Below are 18,617 nucleotides of genomic sequence, written 5' to 3' on the forward strand. Positions count from 1 at the left end.
GATACATAGATCAATGGAATAGAATTGAGTGTCCAGAAAGGAACTTATGGTCAATTGACTTTTGACAAGCATAACATAACAAGACATTTCAAAAGAAAAAAAATAGCCTTTCAACAAATGGTGTTGGGACCACTGGATATCTACATGCAAAAGAAAGAATTTGTATTCCTACTTCACACCACATACAAAAATTAACTCAAAATTGATTCAAGTCTTAAAATTACAAAACTTTAAATGAAAACAAAGAAGGAAATCTTCATGACCTTGGATTCATCCATGAAATCTTGGATGACACCAAAAGCACAAGCAGAAAGAGAAAAAAATAGAGAAATTAGAATTTATGATAATTTAAAAATCTGTGTGACAAAAGGACATTATCAAAAAAGTAAAAAAAGCCCTAACCAGTTTGGCTCAGTGGATAGAGCATTGGCGTGCAGACTGAAGGGTCCCAGGTTCGATTCTGGTCAAAGGCATGTACCTTGGTTGCAGGCACATCCCCAGTAGGAGGTGTGCAGGAGGCAGCTGATCGATGTTTCTCTCCCATGGATGTTTCTAACTTTCTCTCCCTTCCTCTCTGTAAAAAATCAATAAAGTATGTTTTTTAAAAAAGTGAAAAAACAACCCACAGAATAGGAGGAATATTTACAAATTATACATCTGATGAGGAATATATAAAAAACTCTTACAACTCAATAATAAAAATAATCAATTAAAAGTTGGGAAAATATTTGAATAGACATTTCTCCAAAGAAGATATACATGTGGCCAATGAGCACACAAAAATATGCTCAACATTATTAACCACTAGGGAAATGCTAATCAAAACCACAATGAGATACTACTTCACACTCATTAGAGTGGTTATAATAAAAAGAAAAAGAAAATATACAATGTGTTGTTGCGAAGGTGGAGAAACTGGAACCCTCATACATTGCCAATTGGAATGTTAAAAGGTGTAGATGCTGTGGAAAACAGTGTACCAGTTCCTCAAAAAGTTAGACATAAAGTTACCAAATGACCCAGCAATTCCACTCCTAGGGAAATGAAAACATATGTCCACACAAAAATCTGCACATGAATTTTCACAGCAGCATTATTTATAGTAACCAAGAAGAGGAAATAATTCAAAGATCCATCAACTGATGAATGGATATACAAAACCTGGTATATCCATATGATGGAAGATTATCTAATCTAATAAAAGAGAAACATGCAAATTGATGGTCCCTCTGCTACCCCCAAGCCACACCCACCAGCCAGTCAGAGCAACTATATGCAAATTAACCCAACCAAGATGGCGGCCGGCAGCCACAGAGCTGAAGCAAGCAGAAGGCTTGGTTGCCCTGGCGATGGAGAAAGCCAAGCTTCCTGCTTACCCTGGCCAGCTGTGGCCTCCACTCAAGGCAACAAAGTTTCAATTATAGAAGATAAATAAATCCAAGATACCTGCTCCCAGCCAGCCTCCACTGGGAGCTTGCGTGGCTGAGGGTCATAGTCAGCCTGCAAACAGCCAGCAGCCCCTCATCCAGGATGGTCACACCCTCATGAGGTGAGGGTCCCCGCTGGGAGGCTTGGCCAGCCTATAAACAGCCATCAGCCCCTCCCCCAGACTGACCAGGCACCCCAGCAAGACCCCCCCACGCTGAAGGGGCTTGGCCAGCCTGAAAACGGCCTTCAGCCCCTCACCCAGGCTGGCCAGGCATCCCAGCAGGATACCCACCCTGATCCGGGACACCCTTCATGGCAAACCAGCTGGCCCCCCACCCATGCACCAGGCCTCTATCCTATATAATAAAAGGGTAATATGCAAATTGACCCTAACTGCAAAATGACTGGGAATGACTGGTCACTATGACACACACTGACCACCAGAGGGCAGACGCTAAATGCAGGAGCTGCCCCCTGGTGGTCAGTGCACTCCCACAGGGGGAGCTCTGCTCAGCCACAAGCCAGGCTGACGGCTGCCAGTACAGCAGTGGTGGTGGGAGCCTCTCCTGCCTCCTCAGCAGCACTAAGGATGTCCGACTGCAGCTTAGGCCTGCTCCCTGCTGGCAAGTGGACATCCCCTGAGGGCTCTCCGGCTGCCAGAGGGATGTCTGGCTGCCAGCTTAGGCCCAATCCCCCAGGAACAGGCCTAAGCCAGCAGGTGGTTATCCCCCAAGGGGTCCAAGACTGGGAGAGGGCACAGACTGGGCTGAGGGACCACCCCCCGCCCCCACCCCGAGTGCACAAATTTTTGTGCACTGGGCCTCTAGTTCAGCCATAAAAAGAAAGGAAGTACTGACACATTCTACAGCATGGATGAACCTTGAAAACATTATGCTAAGTGAAAGAAGTGAGACACAAAAGAACAAATATTATATGAAATGTCCAGAATAGGCAAAATCCATAGAAACAAAAAGATTAGTGGTTGTCAAGGGCTTGGAGGGAGTACCTGCTAATGAGAATTTATTAGGGTGGTGAAAATGTTATAAAATAAGCTAGTGGTGATCACACAACTCTGTTAATTTACTGAAAAATCAGTGAATTTTACACTTTTAAATGGTAAGTTTAAAAGTGGTATGTGAATTATATGTCAATAAAGCTGCTATTTTAAAAATTCAAAGCACAAATTTCTCATCTGTCAATAAAACCTTCTGTTTATTTCTGACTTCAAGTCTTTATACAGTATCATGCCCCTCCAACTCAAATTTGTCCATCATTATAGCTCTCTGCCCAGCTGTGCTGTTGTTCACTGCAATACTTCAAGTAATTACTTACACTCATGTATTCATATTTATATTCTTAGAAATGGAAAGAACTTCACTAGAATTCAATGGTACCATATTATATTGCTTTATTAACAATATTTGTTTTTCTATATTATTTGTATAGGGGGAAAGATGGTGACATAGCTTCTCACTTATATTCAGGAGAGAATCAAGTTATCTAATCAACTCATTTTGTTCACATTTTTCTAAAAAGCCCATGTTTGATTGCCCAACCAGTGATTGAGCATCGACCTATGAGCCAGGAGGTCACGGTTTGATTCCCGGTCAGGGCACATGCCTGGGTTTCGAGCTCAGTTCCCAGTGGAGGGCATGCAGAAGGCAGCAGATCAATGATTTGCTTTCATCATTGATGTTTCTAGTATTTGGTAATGAGCCATCCACATCCTTACCCTCCTTTTAAGCACTGTTGTCTATAATTGTCACAGTACCAAAATTATAATGTCTGTTGAAAAAAGCAAAACAAAATAAAAAAACAAACCAAATTGCCTAAAGGGAATTTTTAAATTAGAAAAATCACAGATATTATTTACAGCATAAAATGTGATTTGTATATTGTAATAACTATGTATGGTGTCAGGTGGGTACTAGACTGATCAGGATGGTCACATCATAAGGTATATAAATGTCTAATTATTATGTTATACACCTGAAACTAATATAGTACTGCATGTCAACTGTAATTAAAAATTTAAAAATCATATTGACATAGTTAAAAATGTGATTTGTAAACCAATTAAACAATTTTGTAATTTTTAAAACAATATAAAAAGCTTTAATTCCATGGTTGCTATAATTCAACCTCCCTCTCCCCATTGAAACAGCTTTATCATTTTAGCTTCCTTTAAAATGCTATTATCTGTGGCTCCTTTATTTATTTATTTATTTATTTTGAATTTTAGTGTCCCGGTGCATGGATTCATGCACATTGAAAGCCATATTCCTGGACTGAAGAAACTCTAAGGAGGTTAGTTGATAGGGAGAGGAAGCCAGGCATTGCTATGTGACATCATTACTCAGCACCCACAGCCACCATTTCTGGGCTGGGAGAGGCTGGGCTGGGCTGGGCTGTGGGCAGCATTTTGCACCATGGGTCTTGGTGGGGGGGGGGGGGGAGGTGTCACTCTGGGGTGGTGGCAGGGCCTGTGTCTCACTTGGGGGAAGCTGTGTTGGTTTGTCGACACCAGGTCCATGGTGCCATTTATTTTTAAATGGCCAGTGTGCATCATGGCAGCTCCTGTGTTGAGTGTCTGTCCCCTGGTGGTCAGTGTGTGTCATATCTACTGGTCGGATGGATGGATACTTAGTCTTTTATATATATAGATTACAGTTGACATTCAATCTTATTTTGTATTAGTTTGAGGTATACTATCTGGGGCTCTTGTAAAAGAAATCACTAAGATTTTGCAAGAAAGGTACCAACTGTCCTGTTCCAGTGGGTTTACTTGCTAGGTGAGGCAGCACACTTTTGAGGAGTTCCATCTCTGTTGAAACCACTAGCATGGGACACAGAGAAGGCAAAGGTGAGGTAAGCAAGAAGACATTTCCTGTGCCTTTGAGTGAGTTCTGGAGAGCTAAACGTAACATGTACATTGAATTCATATTGTTACCAGTTTTGAGGATGGCTGAATGCTGAATTTATAAAACTAAATTGATAAGGGTGATTAATGAGTCCTTCATTAAATAATGCAAAAAAGAGGTTCTGAATGGTAATGCATTAAACAATACTGTTCATTCTGTGGTTTGAGAGGTAGACATGCTCATCAGGGTGAATGTTTGGGATTCTTTCCCAAATTTGCTTGGACATTTATTGCTTTCCTCAATCTCAAAAGACCAACTGATGAACTTCTGATACTAGTTCTTTATTTTTCAAACCACAGGACATCTACTGTAAAAGGATAAAAAGGGAAGCAGACAGAGAAGGCTATGTGCTCCCAAACAGAAGGCCTCAGTGGTGAGTCAGAAGGCAAGGAGTTTGGCAGGCCAACCAACTTCAGAGCAGTACAATTTGATCGAGATGAAATCCATTCAAATTTACTAAAATAGACCGTGTCCAGACATTGCCTTTGCTTCCCTGTCTCTGTCTTCACAAGGACAACTGAGTATCATTTTGTTCAATTAACCTTTGACTAAATTCAGAACAAAACAGATGGTAAAAAGCCATAGAAAAAGAGGTGAAGGCCTTTTGTACCTCCATCCTAGGCTATTGATTTTCCACTAAAATATATTTCCTACATTTCCTGGAAAGTCTTTAGAGTGAGTTCATTTTTTTTTATAACTCTGAGGGAAACAGTCATATAAGAATGAAGACATTATTTTATAAAGCTAATATGTATAAACAAAGGCTGAAAATAGAGATATGAAAACTATGATGGCCCCAGGAAACCTTAAATCAAATAAGAAACATCATATTACAGGATTTCTAAGATAATTATGATGCCTGTAAAAATGAGTTAATGTTGGTGAAGTCTTATGAGACTAAAAAAAGCAATATATTAATATACTGTATTTATGTTATATCTGACTTATATTCCAGTAGAGCCACCCATTTACATTCAAGTGCAGTAATTGACTTCACAAAACAGGCAGCACTATCCCCCATTATTGACAGACAGACTCTGCAAAATACTGTCATCTCTTCTATCTACCTTCATCCCTCAGATGAAAAAGATGTGTGGAAGAGTAAGACAAGATATTGGTAGGTAAAAAAGAAGAGGGAATATAGATAAGGAATAAATATATAGATATGTAAGGTAGTTTAGGTTGTTGGATTTTAAAAAGGTGGATGCACAGAGGATTTTCAGGGCAGTGAAAATACTCTGTACGATAATATAATGATAGATATATGTCATTATACATTTGTCCAAACCTATAGATTGTGCAACACCAAGAGTGAACCCTAATGTAAACTATGCACTCTGGGTGATAATGATGCATCAATGTAGAGTTTTCATTTGTAACAAATGTACCACTCTAGTGGGAGATGCTGATAGTGGGGGAGGCTGTGCATGTGTGTGGGCAGGGGGCATATGAAAAATCTCTGTAACTTCCACTTAATTTTGCTGTGAACCTAAAACTGCTCTAAAAATATAAAGTCTTTTTAAAAGGAGGGGCTGATAAGCACTAAAAAAGGTAGAGAAAATTCAGGGTAGGAGCAAGTGGGTAGATAAATGACTGAGAAAGAAAATAGGGGTAAGCAGAATGTGGGTGGCAAAAGCAAGGATTCCAGGTTTCCTGGAATTTTTATGTGATTAGCATGCCACAGACTTCTTCCCACCTTTCCAATTGCATATAGGTTCTGTGAGAAATAACCCTTAGGCATCTGTCACAAGTTATAATACAGTAGAAGAAAGTTAGAAAAAAATAAATAATACTAGTCATTATTGATTATATTTTTCTAATTGGAAGTAGGGAAATATCACCTCTCATTCTGCAGACAGATGCTCATTTCCAGAGCTGAATATTAGTCTGAGAGTCCAGCCTATTTGTGGCAGCACAAACAATAGCAATCTTAAAGTGAGCTACACTAGTTGCAATGAATAAAGAATTCCACCTTCAGAGGGACATCTGGATGGGGGAGAAATGGATTGTAGTCTACACTATGATCTGTAGGGATGGATTGTAGGCGTATACATTCCTACCTGGGTGAATCTGCTCATATAGTTCCCCTTGCCTGAATTCTCTCTCAGCTCATTTCTGCTTATCTATCTCCTGACACACCTAGAATCCTATCTCTTCCATTCAACCTATCCCTTTGTTGGTTCTCAAACTTTAGTTCAGTGAGCATCCAAATCACCTGGGGTAGAGGAAGGATGAGAAAAAGGCTGAGGAAGTTGTTAAAATGCCTTTTCCTGGAATCTGTGGCCAGAGATTCTGATGTAGCAAGTGTGGTATGGGGCCCAGAGTTCTAAAGTTTTAACAAGCTCTTAGGGGCTTCTGATGCAAAGGATCCCCAACCACATTTGGAGAAACTCATTTTAGGACCTTTTATAAATTTGTATCATTCTCTGCTATGTGGCTTATGCTATCATGTCTGTACTGTCTTTCCCATAAGATTATGGGTGCCAAAAGCTAAGTATTGCATACAAACTAAGCTTGATAACTAATATAGATTCCTTTTTCTGTTCTTTACTTTTTCAGTTTTTTTGAGATATAATTGACAAAGAAAATTGTATATATTTAATATATACAACTTGATGTTTTAATATATGTATACATTGTAAAATGATTACAATTAAGCTAATTAACACACCCATTACCTCACATAGTTACCATTTTCTTTTGTTGTTGTTCTTTATTTTTTAATCCCTCCTGGCATATAACATCAAGTTACAAAGGACAATGAGGAGAAGGTAATAAGAAAAACAATTACTAAAAAAAAAATGCTTTTTTTCAATGGTGAGAGAATTTTAACAAATTGCATTGAATTTTGAGGACAATGAAAGAACCGAGGTCAGGGCTAGCAAAAGCCTCCATTGGCCTTCCATGTCCCTAAAGGATGCTAAACTCCCATTCAAAACAACAAGCCAGGAGTGACTAAGCCTCAGTCAGACACATTAAATATGCTTCATTGCAGATGCTGGTCTGAACTGGGTGCCTAAAGCCATTTGATCACACTGAAGAATTTAACATTTAAAATTGATGTGCCACCAGAATCACTTCAAGGCCTGAATGGGCCTGAAATCTGCAGATAATTTCTTAGAAACTTGAAAAGGGGTGGGGTGGGGGGGAGAATGTCTGAACACTTGCAAATTCTAAGAGTTCTCTATCCTGTCCAAGTTTATTGGATGTGATGGGTAATCTTATGTATCAATCATTACTTCTGGGTGCGTCTGTGAGGGTCTTTCCAGTTGAAATGAATCAATAGACTAAAGAAAGCAAATTGCCTTGCTTGTATGGGTGTGCATCATCTAATCTGTTGAGAGCCTGAATAGAACAAAAAGGTGGAAGAAGGCAGAATACATTCTCTGTCTGACTGCTCCAGTTGGGACATCAGTCTTCTGTTCTCAGAAAAGAACTTACACTATTGGTTCTGATGCTTTTCAGGTCTTTGGACATCTTTCCAGGGTCTCCAATTTGCAGATGACAGACTGTGGGACTTCTCAGCCACCATAGTGTGTAAGCCAATTCCTTATAGTAAATCATTGGTTCTGTTTCTCTGGAGAACCCTGACTAATACACAGGACCCAAGTAAAGGGAACATGTGAACTGAATGAAAGAGTTTAAGAACATGTTTGGTCAGATAAGTATTGTCAAGGTGTGAGGATAGAAAAATCTCCATAGGCCCTGGCCGGTGGCTTAGTTGGTTAGAGCATTGTCCCAATATGCCAAGGTTGCGGATTTAATTTCCAGTCAGGATATATACAAGAAGCAACCAATGAATGCATAAATAAGTAAAACAACAAATTGATCTCTCTCTCTCTCTCTCTCTCTCTCTCTCTCTTTCTTCTTCTTCTTCTTCTTCTTCTTCTTCTTCTTCTTCTTCTTCTTCTTCTTCTTCTTTCTCTCTCTCTCTCTCTCTCTCTCTCTCTCTCAACATTAACAAAAAAAAAATTTATACCCTCCACTCTCAAAAGTCAATTTTTATTTTTTAAATATATTTATTGATTTCAGAGAGGAAGGGAGAGGAAGAGAGATAGAAACATCAATGATGACAGAGAATCATTGATCAGCTGCCTCCTGCACACCCCTTACTGGGGATCGAGCCCACAACTCAGGCATGCGCCCTTGACAGGAAATGAACCTGGGACCCTTCAGTCCCTGGGCCAATGCTTTATCTACTGAGCCAAATTGGTCAGGGCTCAAAAGTCAATTTTTAAAAAAAAAAAAAAAAACTTTTTAAAAAAGAAGAATCTCCATAAAGGAGAAATAATAAAAAATGCATAGTTCCACCCGGCCAGTGTAGCTTCAGTTCCTATTTTTATTTTTTGAAATATATAAATATGTATATATCCATATACATAGATATATCCCAGGCTAGATATATACACATGAGTACACACACACCTCCTACTTCAAAGAAAATTTGGCATGAGATTCACCAACATGTTAATAGTGACTATCTATGAGTGGTAGGATTACAAGTGATATTTATTTTCTTCTTTATGCTTTTTGTGTTTGTTTGTTTGTTTGTTTTTAAAAAAACACAACAGTTAGTTATATGATGTTATGGAATCAGAAAAAAGTCCTATCTGTTTTTAAAAGGTGGATGAAAAAATCCTTCGCTGGTGTTCTTATAAAACTAGCAACAGAAAATATCTACAATTAATGACTCTTAGAGGGAAGAAGAGTTAATATAAGATCAATCATATAGGAACAATTTGCATGCAGGTAAACTTGATTTTCCAGATCTCCAAATACTATGGGAGGGCTAGAATTTTTTTTTGATTTGTCTAAGCCAATCAACACAGATTGGGAGGATGATCAGAACACTCAGAACGTATTTTGAATTAATTGCCTCTAAAATTTTGCTTACTCAAAGCAAAAGAAATGTGGATAAAAACAACAACAACCAACCCAAATCCCTTCATATACCTATCTAGTTGCAATAATATATCTAACTGGTCTCAATAATTCAGGAATATTTATAAGAAAGATCTACAGCTCCTTCACAGGCCATCATGAGCTCCCCAAGGCATTCTATTTTCTTTATTATGCTTTGGGTTTTAGACTAAATCTATCAAAATTTAAAAATAAACATACAGGAGTGGGAAAAATTAGGTTTAAGTTGTTGATGAAACAGTTTATTTTTGTATTAATTATTTTCCATATGAACTATAAACCTACTTTTGCCCACCCCTGTATGTGTGTGCGTGTGTGTGTGTGTGTGTGTGTATACCTTTTGATCTAACAATTTAACTTCTATGAACTTAACCTATAAATCTTTATATAATTTGCCAAGTTACATGTAGAAGATGTTTACTGATGAATTGTTTATAGTAGCAAGGAACTAGAAACAACATACATGAATTCCAATAGGAGGTGGATGATAAAAATAAAGTTTGTATATAGTATGTACAAGATTTACATAAGGCCCATAAGAATCACAGAGGTTAATCTGCCTGGGATAATTCCAACAATATTATAAATTGGTAGAATCAACCGAGGCAGAGAGAGAGATAAAGCAGAACGATGGATGGTATGCTCCAAATCCACAGGGAAAAGAAGCTATGGTAATATATTCATCCACCATTTGAATGTATCTTTCTTTGAAAATTAAATCATTGAGAGTCACCTAGACGCTAAAAGAAGTGGTCAGAGTGGAAGGAATAAGAGAGCCTACCTTTGTTGGGTAATATATTTTAACCTCAGAAATGTAAGAGAAAAAATAGTGACAAAATTGTCCTCGTTGATATGAAGTTCTGTCTTGATTTTTCATACCAGCTACTGCTGATATCATTATGGAGCAAATTCACTGAAGAGTGAAATTTATTTTTTTGAAACCAAATGTATAGAGATGTTTAAAAACTGTTCACCCATGCACAAAATGAAAGGAATATGCAGTACAAACACACATAGAACACTAGGTGAAAAGTGAAACTGTATTTCAGCAGTGCAGGGGTGTGGGGGAACGATGTGGCTACCAGACGAAGAAACTCAGAGGTTATCATGACGTGACCTTTTCATTCGGGACTGGGCCAAGTCAGGAAAGGAGACATGAAGGAAAGCAGAGAGAATATTAAGGAAAAGGATATTATATCTTTTTCAAACAGGAACTTCTTTTGAGTATTGCACATGCCTTATCTATACCTAATATATTTTGACATATCTGTGTTCAAGCCAGAGCCATTTGATTCCTCCCTCTGTGCCAAAGGACAACCTTCCTTTTGGCCTCTCCTCAAGAACAAAGCTGATAATATTTCAGAGGAAATCATAATGAATTGATCGATTCTAAAATAAAACCACAGAGTGTAATCACTGAAAACTTACTGCATTAGAGGAACTTGATAATTCAGCTTCTAAATATCTGGTAAGTACTACTCTTTGTAATATTTTAAGCAATAAAAAAAATAAAAGTGGTAAAATATACAAAAAAATATCTGGTAAGGCTATTTAGTGACAAAATTGACTACCTAACTGCTGAATTTCCCCACCATGTCTGTAATTTCTCTTTCACTACAGTTTAATAGGCTACAAATGAATTTTTCGGGACAGTAAATGTAAAACTTCCAGACATATATAAAAGGCCTACAATAGAAGAGCTCTATTGTAATGCAGCTTATATTAGACCCTTGAGATGCAACTTTATCCAGTCTTCCATTTGTTTCACCTCAACACATCAGTGATTCAACAAGTGAAAAGTTTCCATATAGTCAAGAAAATTTTATTCATCATCTGATCACTCACCACGGAATAATAATTCTTGGTAAGTGGAGTAGTTTCAAATCCTTTGATAGCCTTGGGGGAGAGAGGTCTCTCTGTGAAAAAAAAATTAATTATATTAATATCATACAAGTATAAGATGAACATTTTATAACATAGGTCAACTAAAACACCATAAATATTATCAAGTGGAAAGATCAATGGAAATATACATTCCTAAACAAGAAACCATAATTTTACCAAACCACATATGGTCAAAGTTAGATCTTCTTATCCAGATCCATCAATTTCTGAGGGGGAGAATAAAACAAGGAGTTAAGGTTTAGCTACTTAATGCCAGGGTGATGGCAAGAACTTCACTCCCAGCTTCAGGTTGTTCCACTCAGCTTATCAAAACAGATAAATAAGGAAGGCCAATGCTAACCAAATGCATATTTATAACTTGCAACTTACAATTCAAGTATAATATAAATAATAGTAACTATACTTTCTTAGGGCTATCTACTGTGCCAAAAATAAAATAATCAGAATATATAATATACTAAAACAAGCAGAAAACTCTTCTCTTTTATGCATCATTTTAATATTAATACATTATGCTGTAAAATGCTTTCTTTCTTTTACAAAGTTAATTTTACCTACTAAACTCATGACTAAGAGACATCCTAGTACCTTTTTTCTTTAGAAAAGAAAAGCAGTTAATAAAAATACAAGACATTGGTGATAAATGTTTAACAGTCACTACATACTATCTTTCCTACCCTCATTTTCTCCTTTGCTTCATTTTGTTTTATATTCCACTTTTATCTTGCTAGATTGTATGTGGTTTTAACCTTTCTGAAGTATGAGGGAGTATAAATAACCAAACAATATACTAACATCAGGCCTTGATTTTTCTTTTTTTTAAATTATACTTTCTAGTTTTAAATCTATTACATATCCACCCTAAAAATGCAAAACATAGAAAATTTAGAAAAAAGAAAAACAACGGTTGGCCCATCACCCAGAGTAACATTTTGAAATGTGTCTTCTCAAACATATACACATACAAACGGATCTTTCTTACTTTACCTACAGTTTTATAATTCTACTACTACAACATTATTTCATGGATGATTTCCCATTTAACCTTTATTTCTAATTATTATTATATTTAAAATATCCCTTATGTTTATTTGACTCATAAGAGCTTTTAAAACATTTTTTTATTATTTCTACAACAACCCTGTCAGGCAGAAATGATCTCATTTTGCAGGGGTCACTAAGGTTCAGAAAGGTGGTGTCAGCTGCTTAATGGTATGAATCCGGGAAACACAGGTGTGCCTTGATAAGAGGCTACTCTTCTAATCAACATGAGGTCCTGAGATAAAGCTATTGAAGGTTTCAATTGATGAGTAATGGTTCCTACTGGAGTTCAGAAAGACCATCAGTTTGACTTGGGATGGTCAGAGAAGACTTTGCTGGGCAGAGGACACGTGATCTGGCTCTGGAAAGTGGCTAGAATTCAAACAGGCATAGAAGACAGTAGGGAGTTTTGTAGTCAGGGAAGATTCCAGAAACACAGCCATAGTAATGACAATGCTCAAGGCAGAACTGTTCCTGTGATGGAGAATTGTACAGCTTTGCCAGGCTGAGCAGAGTGGAAACAAAGTAAAAAGGCAACAATGAGGGCCAATTCGATCATTTTCCAGTGATGACAAATGGGGTATGGCCAGTTTGAGGAAAGTTTATGCTATTTCAAGATCTGCCTGGATCCACTTGGTGGCTTCACAAGGCTTTACTGGGTGAACCTGAGCAATGTGGAACCACCTTGCCTATTACTTGAGATTGTAGTGGCAGTGACAGTACTCGAACCCAAGTATTGCATTACCAAATCTGGTGTTCTTTCCAATACACCATAGTTTTGCACTCTTAGACATATTAAAAATTGACCATTACCAAATTCTTTTAGTTTTGTATTAGGCAAATTTTCTATAATGTAGCTATAATGGTTCTACTTTTTTTTAAAATATATTTTATTGATTTTTTACAGAGAGGAAAGGAGAGAGATAGAGATAGAGAGTTAGAAAAAACTTCCAGTCCTGGCCGGTGTGACTCAGGGGATTGAGCGTCAGCTGGGTTTGCTTCCTTTACTGACCACATACCTGGGTTTGCAGGTTCGAGCCCCAGTCCCTGTTGGGGCGTGTGTAGGAGGCAACCAATCAATGTGTCTCTCTCACATCAATGTCTCTCTCTCCCTCTCTCCCTCCCTCCCTTCTTCTCTCCCTCCCTTATTCCCTCCTTTCCTCCCTTCCACTCTCTCTAAAAATCAATGGGAAAAAGTATCCTCTCGTGAGAATTAACAAAAAAGATAAAAGAAGAAAAACTTCCAGAAAAAAAATAGTAATAAACATCAACTTTTGCAAAGCAATAAAGAACATCTATGAAAACCTATAGCTAGCATCTTACATAATGGTGAAAAACCAAATGATTTCCCCCCTAAGATTAGGAACAAGGCAAGGATGTGTGTTCTCGCCAATCTTTTTTCTTTTAGATTTATTTTTTCAATTACATTTGACATTCAATGTTATATTAGTTTCAGGTGTACAACATAGTGATTAGCAATTTATATCACTTATGAAGTGACCATCCCGATTAGACTAGTACCCATCTCACCACTCTTTTTCAGCAAAGTATTGGAAGTTCTAGCTCTTCTTGCAGGTTTGGCAAGGGCAATCAAAACAAAAAGAGTAGAAGGAAGACAGATTTGGAAGTACAGACTTGGGAAATCAAAAAAAAATGTAGCCCTTGTAAATTACTGGCCCTATTAGGGTGTGGGGAATCAAGGAGTGGTTACAAAAAGAAAAACATCAGCACTGCCTCAGTGACAGTTTCCTACCTCTGGTTCCTCTTTGCCCCCCACCCCCACTGCTACCATTGCTTACTCTTACTATGTGCAGTTCTCTCTGAAACCTACACTGAGCAACATGCAGAGAAGGAGCAAAGATGTGGAGATTCAGAGGAAATATGTTCAATACCTGGGGGTATTTCAATGTGACCTAACTGGAACTAACATCAAAACATGTAATTCCTTAACTAATAAAGAATTTAAAGATTAAAAAAAAACTTAAACATTTTAGGTGGTGATTCTAAGGCAATGAAAAGATTGGTCAATTCAATTCAATCACTGAAAAAGAACATCAGCGTAATAAAGAATTCAAATGGGTTATTTGGCACAATATAACTCAAATAACAACAGTGTCACATAGATATATATGAAGCACTCCAAATCCTGATATAAAGATTCCTTTCCAATTAAGTTTTTTTTGTACCAGTTAACTTTTGATTCTTTCCCTTCCCTTGCTGATATACAGATTAGCCATCTACCTAGACAAAAAGAACTTTAGTGACACTAGTTTCTCTGATATGAAACATCTATGTGATATACCCAGGGGATTAAACAGGAAGTCTAAATATAAAGCTCAATCCAAGTTTTGGTATATAATCAGTAGAGCCATTTTTTAATCTGCCTTAATACAAATTTAATTAGCCATCTACCTAACTCCTTTATTTGATATCTGTATTTACCTTCTAATAAGAAGTTTTAGAAGAAGGATTTAATGACCCCTTAATTGAATCAGTTGTATGACAGTAGGGTTTAAAATTCTAAATTGAAAGTTTCATTTCAATGAGATGTACATTTAATCTATGAATCATTTTTTAAACAACTTAAAGATAAATCTTCTTTCCTAAGCTTATACATCAGTGTGAACTTCCTGGAAAGAAATAAAAGTTGATAAGTATTTTCTAGACCAAACATAAAACAGCATAGCATTGAGTTTAAAATGCCCCTCTGCAGCATCCTACTCACTATTTTGTGAAGCAGCAAGAGTTGGGATGGGAAAGAATTTAAGTCAACAAAGACTTGATACCTACTTTCCTAACAAGACATTTTCGTTACATCAAGCTAATCTCTCCCACTGTTCCCCAAGCTCACTCTGCTCAATCCTACTGCAGATCTTTTGTGGTTTTTGTTCTCTCTGATCAATCACTGATTTAGATTGTCCCCCACTCTCTTTTGGGCCTACCCATAGCCTACATGTCTCTGGGGGTTCAATTCAAGCTCTACCTTCTCTGTGAAGCCTTCCCCAGCCTCTCCAGCCACAGTGCATTCTCTGTCCACTGATGATCTGCTATATATTTTATATTTCATCATCTACCACTTTATACTGTCAGTTGTCAGTTTCATCTCCAGCTCTTCTATCTCTCCCATGCTCTAAATCCATACTGCCAACTACCTGTTGAAAATCTTCAGAACTATGATTTGCTGGCACCTCTACTCAACATGCCCAAAATAATAACTCCTCATCTTCAGTGCCAATAACCCACCCAACACACACACACACACACACACACACACACATTATCTTCCCTATCGCCTCTATTAATGGAGGTCAGCACTTATCAGACATTTCCAATGTCTAAAGCACTGTGTTGGGCACTATGGAGACAGAGAAGTATACAAAGATGAATTAGTCTCCCTTGACTTCCCTGTCAGGATAAATTAGTCACCTCTCTTCTACTCACCATTCTCCAAAGCGCCCCGTATTTAGCTCTATCACTAATCTTTCACGTTGCATTTTTATATCTCTCCTTCACTAGATTATGAATACCATGAAGGCAAGATTTATGTCTTAGGTTTCTCTGCCTCACCAGTGCCTAGGAAAGACTAAGATCTTAGTCACAGGGAATAAACTTTTGCTGACTGGCTAAGTGGATTAACACTGCATGTCTCTAAAGAGCTCACCATCAAGCTGGACCCCTATACTTGCAATTATTCTCATCTCTTCCCTTTTCCCCATAACTTAATCATCAGCAAGTTTTCTTGATCCCATTTTAACAGTATATACTGCATACATCCACTTTCTCTTCCTCTCCACTTTCACAGAAATAGCCTACACCACTATCTGGATTGTCTGGACCTCAGCAGTTATCTCTACTGGCTTCCCCACATCCTCCTTAGTTATCCTCACCACTTCCCTGCAATCCAGCCCCCACACTACCACTAGAAAGATCTTTCCAAACCACATATTATCCCTTGTATTGACACCCCTCTTAATGCAGCTCCAGCTCAAGGCCCCACTCCTCTTTGTTCACCTTACTCTCAAATCATCCTACCACCCACCTCATGCTCTCCTACTTCCATGCTTTAGCTTTCTAACTCCCTCTAACTTTCTTCTACCAGTCAGAAGCTTCTTTCAATTCTTCAATACCCAATTCAAGTACATTTCCCCCACCCCTTAAAGTTATTGATAATCAAACTGTTTCTTTACTGGTTCCACAGCATCTTACTTAGAGCTTTGTCTGTATTATTTATGCTGTCCTATCTTGTTATGGTTGATTGTGTACACACCTATCTTGACGACTAGAGTGGCAGGTCCTTGAAGATAGGGGTCCATGAAAACAGGTTATTATAGCCCTCTCCCAGTAGGAGATGCTCAATAAACAATCTGAACAGAATTTAATGACCTACCCTACAATATTCATTCATTTTACAAATCTTTACTGAGCATAAACGAAACAAAAAAAATCTCTACTCTCACAGAACTTTAATGGTAAGATACAGACATGAAATGAAATAAATAAGTAAATATATACTGTGTTATATGGAGAAATTGGTAAACATAAATATAAAGCAGGAAAGGGGGCAGAGCAGTGAGGATAGCGTTCAATTTTCTCTCAGGTGACCAGGGAAGACCCTACTGTGGAGCTGATAAGTAAGCAAAGACCTAAAGAAAGTGACTGAATCAGTCATGCTGATTCTGCCATGACAGTGTTCCAGGCAGAGAGGCAGCAAGTGAGGCAGGTACCTGTCTGGCATAGGCAACCAGGAGGACGAAGGCCGGTGTGGCTGAAGTGAATGAGTGAGAGGGAGAGAGCACAGAGAGGAAATCAGAGGGAGAATGGGAAGCCAAATCCTGTAGGGCCCTATTGGCTATTGGGATGACCTTGACTTTGCTATTTTTTAAAATATATTTTTATTGATTCCAGAGAAAAAGGGAAAAAGAGGGAGATAGAAACATCAATGATGAGAGGGAATCATTGATTGGCTGCCTCCTGTACACCCCACACTGGGGATCGAGGCTGGGCTAACATGACCTTCTGGTTCATAGGTCAACACTCAACCACTGAGCCATGCCAGCTGGGAGACTTTACTATTTTTTAAGATGGGAAGCCATTACCCAAATTAAATTTTAAAACAATCACTCTGCCTATTGAGTGTAAATTAGATTATAAGAGTGATAAGGACAGGAGCAGAGACATCAGTTAGAAAGCTACTGCAGGAACACAAGATAAATTGCTACCTGAATCTGTCTCCTGGGCTTCAGCTCCCTTTTGCTCAAATAAGTGCTTTTTTATTCTTTGTAAAAAAAAAAAAGGGGGGGTGGAAGGAAAGGGGAGGGAAGGGAAGGGAAGGGAAGGGAAGGGAGGGGGAGGGAAGGAAAGGAAAGGAAAGGAAAGGAAAGGAAAAACTACTGCAATAAGCTAGGTAAAAAAATTTGTTCCACATACTTCCCTGACTAGCTTTCTACCTGGCCCCAGCTGTTCAGACCTAACCTGAACAGTTGTGTAAAATGCTTCTAGGGATTACGTAGGTGTTCAAATCATGTGAGTCTTTAACTGGGTTCTAGACCAAAGAGAGAATAGGAGAAACTTCAAGGAAAACCAGGACAAATATCCTAGGGCAATCCACAAGGGAGTGGCCAAAATGTGCTATGAGGCAAGGACATTATAATGAAGGCATGCTATCTGTCCACTTCCCAAGGAAAGGCAGCAAGTGCTGTGCCTTTTGCAGATAAAGACATGAGTCAGAAAACAAAGTCAGAGTAAATCTGGAAAGTTATTTAGAGATCCTAACAATCAAATGATACCACTTGAAAGATGTAGCACAGAGGTAAAAATCAGCTGTGAAAATCATCTAAACCAAGAAAATTCTAGGCAAGGCCTGTGAAATTACTCCAGGGCTCAACAAAAATTTCTCCACTCCCAGTAATAAAAAATGCTAAGAAGTCTACACATACCTATATAATTATAAATCTGTTGATAACATTTATTCCATTAAAGGAGACGCTCCTTCCCTTAACCCAACATACAATACAGAAAAGTGTGCAAACTAAATTTTATCTTAAATGCTTTAGGGAAAAACTCCTAAAAGTAGTTATCTGGGGAGGGGGGAAAAGGGAAAGAAATTTTAATTATCTATATTATACATTTCTGTAATGTTTTAATTTATTTATAGTGAACTTATAATTTTATTAATTAGTAGTATTAATTTTGAGGCATTAAAAAAAGCAATAAAGGGAGGGAAAATGGCGGAGGTATAAAGGGACGTGTCCTGTGCCTTCTCCTGGAGCAGATAAGGGTGAGCAGCTGAAACAGGTAACATACAGCCCGAATAGGCAGAGGATTTTCAGCTGAGAGACTGTCTGCAGCTAGGAAAGACCGAGGACCCCCAGGAAAAAAAGGACGGTTGGAGACTGCGGCTGA

General features: G+C 38.1%; 1 protein-coding gene across 1 annotated transcript in view; it reads right to left on the minus strand.

Annotated features, from left to right (window-relative positions):
- Positions 1–18,617, minus strand: part of ARHGEF6 (Rac/Cdc42 guanine nucleotide exchange factor 6) — a gene marked incomplete at its 3' end in the record, with an annotated part of 117,098 nt that overhangs the window by 48,979 nt on the left and 49,502 nt on the right. Inside the window, exon 6 of the mRNA XM_015565389.1 lies at positions 11,115–11,185. Coding sequence (XP_015420875.1) covers positions 11,115–11,185 — 71 coding nt within the window. The remainder of the gene's footprint in view (positions 1–11,114; positions 11,186–18,617) is intronic.

Source organism: Myotis davidii, unplaced genomic scaffold (genome assembly GCF_000327345.1).
Source record: "Myotis davidii unplaced genomic scaffold, ASM32734v1 scaffold740, whole genome shotgun sequence".
NCBI classification, from domain to species: domain Eukaryota; kingdom Metazoa; phylum Chordata; class Mammalia; order Chiroptera; family Vespertilionidae; genus Myotis; species Myotis davidii.